An 8673-nucleotide genomic window follows, 5' to 3' on the forward strand; every position below is an offset into this window, starting at 1 on the left:
GTGTCATCTTGGTTTACTGGAAGGTCAGTTTCTGCACGTCACTCTATGACACACATATCACACGCACTCGCAGCTTTAGCCAAGCTCATGATTTGTGTTGTCTGTTGATATGTTGTCTGCTTAATGGGGCGATCATGCAAGCTACAACAAGGAACAAAGCCCAACAGTTCCAACAAGCGTAGCTAAGTTAGTGGAAGCAGTATAGCAAATCTATCAAACTTAACTGCGAGAGAGACAATCTGATTTAGAGAAAAGGCGTTCTGCCACAGTCATTAAGCACAAGTAATTTAGATTTTTTATATAGTCTCCTCATTTACAAATTTACTGTATCAACGCCAGCCAATGGAACGAATTTCTTAAGTAAATGAGAAATAAATAAAAGAGATAGAAAGATAATCAAATTACATAAAATAATTCTTCTCCCCTAGATTTATTTTTTGGAGGAAGCTAATAACACTGGCAAAATTATAGTAATAATAACATATCATAGGATGTAATTAATTTAAATTAACATCACGTTTTAAGGGATCGAAGGAAAATGTCTTTATGGACATTCACTTCTGCACAAAGAAGGGCCCATGGAAAACCATGAATCTACATCATGTAAATTAGTTATGGCCATAAATGTTTTCATTTAAAAACAGCAACTTAAAATATGATATTGTAAATCTCCTGATATGTTTTACCCGAATTAATTTAATTTGGGGGTAGTGTGACGCTAGCCTGAGAGTTCATTTGCAGTGGGGATAGTATGGAAAAGCTTCTCGGCTTCCACAATTCACCCACATTAATATTTATGTAGCATATGCAATCTATTTCTGCTATTTTTATGGTTGTTATTCTATGTCTGCAAAGGTCATTTAAATTATACTGCGGCCGAAAATTTGTTTCATAAATTTTGATATAAATACTAATTACACACTATCCTCGTGCCAGCAGGGACTCTTTCCTGGATGACATTTATATAGAGAACACCGTCGCTGCCTTCCTAGTGACAGAAGGGAGAGCGGTTTAAAAAAAAAAAAAGAAAGAAAAGAAAAGAAAAAAGAAAAAAGAAAACAAACAAAACTGAGTTTTCGCGGCCGATACTAAAGAGAGCTTAAGTTGTAGCAGGTTGGTTTGGGAGCACAAGAAAGTCCTACCACGGTTAATGAGATTTAAGAATCTTTAATAAGGTACGAAATGTTACCAAACAGTTCTGTAAACTAAATTTTACATACGAGTTCTTCTATCCATAAATATTGAATATCTGTAACATGTATAACCGGCCCTTTACATGCGGATAAATATGGAAATTAGGAAGTATATACATTATGTTGTTGTATTTGCCAAAAGCAATGGACAGATATAGTTTATATCTTTTTTTTTTTAATATCACTTTACATAAACAAATGTAACAGTTTGACACGCAGAGAGATCCAGGCTTGTACTATACGAATTCTTGACAGGACTGTAACAACATTTTACTGCACTACTTAGACTGGACTTTGGGACGAAATGTTTGCACTTTATACAAAAAAAGCACATTAATATCAATAATATTCTGTTAGGTTGACGTTTAGACTGTAATCATACAAAGGAATTCACATTGTGGTACACATTTACTAGAACATTCTTGCCATTCAGTACAAATAGTTGAATTTCTGCCTCCCCACCCCCCTCCCCCTTCATACCCTGGCCACCCCTCCCCCTCCCCCCCCCCCCCCCCTCCCCCACATAAATGCAAAGACCACAATTCCACAGATTCCCCCCTCCCTCTTCAACTGTGATATAACTATTTACAAAATCAAACAGTACATTTTATGCTAATAATTCTGTATTTACAGAAGAAAAAAGGCCGATGTCCTAAAAGCCCCATCAAATTCAAACCTGGAATCATCAGCCCTACAGAGTTGACATTTGGTCAGGCAACTCTCCTGCTTTCTCCTACCCCTTAACTACCAAGCCATTGCCCAGAAACACAATTAATTTTAAAAAATGTTTGATTCTTCGTGTTATGCACTCCTGGGTCTACTGGCAGCTTTTAAAAATTAAGATTATGGGGGCTTGTGTGTATGGTTCTGTTTTGATTCGCAGTGTTCCTTAATTTTTGTGGAGTCTTTTAAATAGGGTTTTGTTTTTGTATTTTTTTCTGTTTTGTTTTTAAACGTACCATTCGTTAAAATTTGACGAGAGCGTGCTGTGACCAGACGTGTGATGGACTGCTGAAGAGGATGGAGAAAGGGAGCTCGTAGTCTGGTTTTCAGTGGAAGGAGACACGATGGTGGGTGGGGTAGAAGATTCGTAACCTGAACTGGCGGCTGGAGAAGGCTGCGATCCCTGGGAAGAGGATTCGTGGACCTACGGAAATAAAGCATTGTTTTTAAGGATATAAAAAATAATAAATGGCCTCATCATTGTTTCCTCATCACACTGTTCCCTCCCCTCCACCTTTGTATTCTTCCTCCTTTCCTTTTCTGTAAGTTGGACCCTCAGATCTCTTAGGCAGAAATAAGTAGGAAAGAGTATAGTCCAAACTCAGATAGAACCGAGATGCTGCAAGCAGCCTTCTAGTTCCGCCGAGGATATTAGATAGGATTTGGCCCCTTGGCTGACTGCATAGGAAGGTAAGTACGGTCCGGGGACGAACAAAAGAAAGAGGACCTGAGGGGTTTGGATTGAAAAGAAAACCCCACGGCTTCCTCCCTTAGCCACAGAGCTTGGCCATTGAATGAACACTCCAGGAAAACAGTCAACTTAGAATGAGCCCAGGGAGTGCAACTATCTTAGCGGCAAAAGGTTTCCAACTAAAATATATAAAATCTAGACAGGTCTATCTTTAAGAAATATCTGTCTACTTCACCACCACCCTCGCCGAGAAAAGAAACAAAAACAAAAACAAAAACAGTTTTTTTTTCTAGAATTAAAAAAAAAATACAACACACCGGCCCATTTTGTCCTTCACTTTCCCATCCACAATGCCCCAGACCTCTAAAAGTAACAATTCTTTGGCGTTTCCGTCTTCTCTAGTTAAATGGAAGAACTGGGACTCGTCCATATTGACAAAAGATAACCTAAAGGGAGAAGAGAGTCGAAGCGATCCCGGGACTACGAGAGTGCAGCTATTACCTTCATGTGTTTTCTGAGTGAGCTCGGATGGGTGTAGGACTTATCACACATTTTGCAGAGATAAGGTTTATCAGAAGTATGCACATGCATGTGCTTTTTGCGGTCGCTGCTATTTGCAAATCGCCTGTCACAGCCTTCGAATTCACACTTAAATGGTTTTTCACCTAGTATGGGGGGAGGGGAAAGGATCGATTAGAAAGACTGTACCTGATTTATTAAATAATTTACAAAATAAAGAGAAAATATCAAGTATAACTTTGCAACTTAAAATTGGTTTTTCGGAGGTTCGTTTGGCTATTACCATTATTATCTTTTTGCTATTTTGCTTTTGCTTCTGTTTTCTTCCTTTTTTTAATCTCAGTTCCTCTGTGACCCTTTTATAGAAAAGTATTTCATTTGCAGGGTTTCTTTAATTGCTTTCTTTCTTTCTTTTTTTAAGCTCCCTGTTCCAGACTGGAATCTCCAGCTGCTCATTAGGTTCTGGGAGATACAGAAGGTGTTCTAGGTTTCTCTATGAGCTCTTATTATCTAATTTTCCGCTTTTATGGCTGGTTCTCGTGATGTTTTACTCCCCTCCCCTTACTATCTTTCCCCTCCCCCCCCACCTCCCACCCTTCCACGCGCCCAGAACACACATTTTATAACGCAATATCAGGAAATGTTTCTGCGATTCCTTCACTTAGAGACTTTGGGTGCAAAGTTGACAGAGTCGATCTCAGCCGCGGTTGGAATGAAGGATAACCCAATAACCTAAATCCCACACTCCGATTACAGCCAGAAGGACAGCCCAACAACACCTGCCCTAGAACTGATCAGCGATTTTAAGAGTGTGTAAACTATTCTCTTACCTACTGGCCCATGGGTTATTAGAAACGACAGGCATGTTCGATTCAGGGGCCATTAACATCTCTCCCACACCGTTTTATAAAATACACATTCATTCAGGGTTTTCACTGAACTCCGAACCCAATTTAAAAAGGGATCCGAGAGAAAACGGTCTTTTAAAATACGTATGGAGCTATAGATATTTCTCAAAAATCTCAAATCACTCTGCTTATTTCTTTCTCCCTTGCCTCACTGTTTAACCAGCCTTTACCCTCCTCAGTTTCATTAGCCTCCTTTGGCAAATCTCTCCTCTGAAGAGAGAACGGTTTTGTTTTGTTATTTTTTTTTTGAGGGGGGAATCTCAGAAACTATTTTTTTTTAATTGTATTTTCTCTTTAAGGCAGCTTTTTCAAATGCATTCAGACTAAAAGAGAAGGGCATCGAACATACACTAGCTGCTCGTTTTTAATTGTATTTTCGATTCCCAGTTCCCTCCTTTTAAAAATATCTTTCCTAATCTCTAAGTAACTTCTTTCCTACCCCCCACCTCCACCCTGCGCGTACACACACACACACACACACACACACACACACACACACACACACAGCCTTCGGTGCCTGCGTGCTAGGATCTTGGCCGGAGCCTTGCTCCCCGCACGGCCCTCCCAAACATCTCGACCAAACGGGGATATTCCGTTCTTGGGGTTTGTGTTACTGTACCTGTGTGAGTTCTTTTGTGAATCTTTAAATTCTCTGATCGGGCAAACACTTTCCCACAGCCAGGAAAGGGACAGGGGAAGGGCTTTTCCCCCGTGTGGACTCGGATGTGGTTTACAAGTTTGTATTTGGCTTTGAAAGGTTTCCCCTCTCTCGGACACTCTTCCCAGAAGCAGATGTGATTGGACTGCTCCGGGCCGCCAACGTGCTCCACCGTGACATGAGTTACCAACTCGTGCATGGTGCTGAAAGTTTTGTTGCAGGACTTTTTGGGGTTGGACAACTGCTCGGGCTCAATCCACTTACAGATGAGTTCCTGTTTGATGGGTTGCCGCATGTAGCGAAAAAAGGCCCCCGCCCCGTGATGGGCAGCCATGTTCATGTTCATGTGCCCGTAGCCGTGTAGCTGGGTGGAAGCGTAGTGCTCCGAGCGCGGGCTGGTGACCTGACCGTACTGATCAGGCCGCCCGTACATGTCCCCGGAGAAGCCCAGGCGCATCTGTCCGTTCACTACATTGGGCGAAGCGTGGCCGGCTGCCTGCTCATGAAGCCCCGGGAAAAGAAGGTGGCCCGCGGCGTCGGTGTGCCCGTGGGGCCCGGCAAAGCCGCCCGCAGCGGCCGAGGCAAAGAGGCTGTGCTGCGCGCTGGCCGCCGCCTCGCCGAAGCCCCGGTTGCGGAACAGAAAGTCCCGGGTCGAGTTGAAAGCGGCACTCGAGTACGAACTCACATGGGTCGGGTGGTGATGGTGGCCCAGGGCGGCTGCGGCCGCGTAGCCGGGAGCCTGCGAGGTGAAGGCGGTCTGGCCGGCCGAGGCCAGCTCGTGGGTGCTGGGGTTAATTTTAAAGGCTCCCATGCCGTCGGCGAAGGGGTTGATGCCCAAGCCCACCTCTCTGTCCGTCACATCGCCTGCGGAGTGGTGGCGAGACGTTCCGAAGGTAGTCACCCCGATGGCGGGATACTGGGGTCCGGCGTCCAGAAGCATCTTCGCCTTCGGCCAGCCCCAGCCTCCCCCGCCCCCCCACCCTCACCTCGTAAGGGGGAAAAAAAGAGGAGGAGGAATAGGAGAAGGAGGGGGGGCAACACCTCGGAAAGTCAACCAGCAATCACCACCCCGAACTTGAGAAAAAACCTAAAATCTCCTTCCCCACCCTCCGATCCCCCCCCCCCCCCCTCCAAAAAAATAGCCACGAAAATAAAGCAAAGCAGAATAGGGCAGAGCAGGAGACGGATGTCAACTTGCCGCGACCACCGTCAAGAAAAGGCACGGAAAAATACAAAAAAATAAAAAGAATAAATAAAAATTAAAACGAACCAGAAAAAAATCGGCACCCTGCCCCACCCCGCCCCCCAAAAGAAGCCCCCGAAGCCTCAGCCCAGGCTGCTGCTTCCTCCTCCTCCTCCTCCTCTTCCTCCTCCTCTTCCTCCGCCTCCGCCTCCGCTGCCGCCGCCGCCGCCGCCGCTGAGTTAGACTTTCTTTCGGGTTAGTCTCCGGCGCGGGAGGCCCAAGTCAAGGCTGCCTGCAAAAAAGCATGGAGCTCAGCAGCCCCCCAAAAAACTTGCTCCCGTATTTTTTGCATATAGGAATGTAAGTGGAAGAGATATTTCTCTCTCCTGAGCTTCCCACCACTCTCCTCTCTCTCTCTCTCTCTCTCTCTCTCTCTCTCTCTCTCTCTCTCTCTCTCTCTCTCTCTCTCTCTCTCTCTCTCTCTCTCTCACCCCGACTCTCTTTCTCTCTCTGTCTCTTTCTGTCTCTCTCTCTCTTTTTTTTTTTTGCTTTTTGGAAAAAAAGGCGCAAATCATGCACAATATTGTCTTTTGCGGTTTATCTTCCTGGGGAGAAACTTTCACCTCCTCAGCCGGGCGGTGAGCGCGAGACTGATAGCGGCAATCATTCCTGCAGATAAATGAATTGAAAAGACGACACCGTCCCCCCCTTGATGAATGGGAGAAGGGGGAGGAGTCACGTGCGGAGCAACGTGGGCCGGGATTGGCCCCGCTGAGCTCCCCCCTTCCCCTGCTGCCTCTCCAACTAAGGGCGCGCAAAGCTCCAGCTCTCCTCTGATTGGCCCACCCAGCTCATCAATCCCAGGTATTGTAAAGAGCTTGACATCCCCTTTTGACAAACAGGGCTTCCAGGAGTAGCAACTTTTTTTTTTAGCCAAATTTTTTTCCCCTCTTCTCACGGAAAAAAAAAAAAAAAAGAAAAGAAATCTTTCCACAGATCCCTTTCTTTCTTGTCCTCTTCTCTCTCACACACACACACTCTTTTTTTTTTTTTTTTTCTTTTCTAGAAACCTGCTCCTTGATGATTATTTCATGATCAGGGTAATGATGATGATGATGTGATGATGGGGAACATGATGGTAAACATTGCTAAGGCACTTCCAGAATGCCTAGATTCAGCAACTTTCTTTTCTTCCTTCCTTTCTCTTTTTTCTTTAAGACTAGCTAAAGAGCCTTTTGTTATTTGCTGCTTTTGAAGTTTTTTTTTCCCTTTCCCCTTGCCTTGTCCCCCTCCTTGTTTATAATTTAAGATCTCAAGAGCACATGTTCACTTCACTTTCTCTTTACAAGGGACGTGATTTCTCGGGGGTAACTAACTGACTGGCTCATTCCATCAGTTTTCTGAAATAAATCACGCATCCTGTGCCCATCAGAACGCAGGTGGGTGAAAGGTCTTAACTTTTTAGGTTTTTTATGGTGTTTTTTTTTTAAGTTGTGGTTATTTTTCTTTTCACTTTTCTATTCTTGTTTTGTTTTCTCTCTTTTTTCTTTTTTTTTTTCTATCTCTCTCCATTGCCACTCCCACCCCCAAACCCTTTTGAAGCTGGGTCTCATTCATTCAGGTAAAACTGTAAATTTTCCAAAGCTTCATTGTTCCTTTAGGCTGCATAAAGCTTTCCAATGATCTCCGAATACTTTTTTTTTTTTTGTATTTAAAATCCTCGATAGATAGGACCAATGTAAATTTTCTGACATTCAAACCTTTTCTAGTTCACAAATCAGTCACCCTTGTCACAGTTATTGAAATTCCTCAACTCGCCACACCAGGACGGTGGAAAAAGCAGGCGGTGTCTTTGTTGCTGAGCAGGCTTTTGATCGCCAGAGAAAATTTACTTACCTTCAGATGAGTGAGCAGAAAAAGAAATAACACTCCCTTTGATTTAGTTAGGAAAATGCAGACATTTGGATTCAGTGCAAACATACAACACTTGGTTGTTTTCTAGATACAGCCCTCGATTAACCTGTCTTTCCCCAGCTCAAAGTCTATTGAAAAACTGCGGATAGTTTCTTTTTGTTCTTGCTACAAAGAGCCATTGACTATATATTAAAATGATTGTTGAAAGGTATAAGTATGGTACTTAAAAGCAGAAAAATCTTTGTGACTCAGTCAATTAAACTCAGAAACATTTGTACATTCGAAAAATACTAAGCATTAAAATAAGACCGCATTCTTCTGAATATATCTCCCTATATATTTTTCTTAAATATAACATAGTTTATTTACAAAGTCGTCTGCATATTCATTAGGTCTAATTATTTTCTAGTAACGAAAACACCAATAGCCAAGAGTCGGAATCCTTCCATTTAGCCTTTGTGTCGCACTTCATTTGGCTCTTTTGCAGCGGAATCTGAGCCCTAAACTCGCATTTCGAAACAAAGAAACTTTAACTCATCCTTTGAAAGGGAGCCTGTTAGGAAAGCCTCCCTTGCAGGTACAAAGAAGAAAATGAAAATATGTGTGATTTGCACGCCTGCCTCTAAAGACTGCGAAATCAAGGGTAAGCCTCTGCCAATGTCCGATTTGTATTTCCTTTTATTGTTTTTTTTTCTTCCCCCCCCCCCAAATGCGTTGTTAGAGGTTTGGCTTGGCGAGATGTTATTTAGGAAGTCCTTCTTAAGGTTTCCCAAAGGACCTATGGTTCAGCCCAAGGCTTTTGTAGACAGGACGGCTTAATATCGTCTGAGATTACCTGATGGCAAGTTGACCCATGTGGTGAGGCTGAAATAGCAGCTCCAGAA

General features: G+C 43.4%; 1 protein-coding gene across 1 annotated transcript; it reads right to left on the reverse strand.

Annotated features, from left to right (window-relative positions):
* Positions 1–2058: 2058 nt before the first annotated feature.
* ZIC1 (Zic family member 1) lies at positions 2059–5710 on the reverse strand. Its single transcript, XM_051983314.1, has 3 exons — positions 4654–5710; positions 3109–3272; positions 2059–2340 (listed from the first exon to the last, which is right to left on the reverse strand). The coding sequence occupies exons 1-3, from the start codon at positions 5630–5632 to the stop codon at positions 2143–2145; spliced, it is 1341 nt and encodes a 446-aa protein (XP_051839274.1). The 5' UTR covers positions 5633–5710; the 3' UTR covers positions 2059–2142.
* Between the last annotated feature and the right edge of the window lie 2963 nt (positions 5711–8673).

Source organism: Antechinus flavipes, chromosome 3, assembly GCF_016432865.1.
Source record: "Antechinus flavipes isolate AdamAnt ecotype Samford, QLD, Australia chromosome 3, AdamAnt_v2, whole genome shotgun sequence".
NCBI lineage: Eukaryota > Metazoa > Chordata > Mammalia > Dasyuromorphia > Dasyuridae > Antechinus > Antechinus flavipes.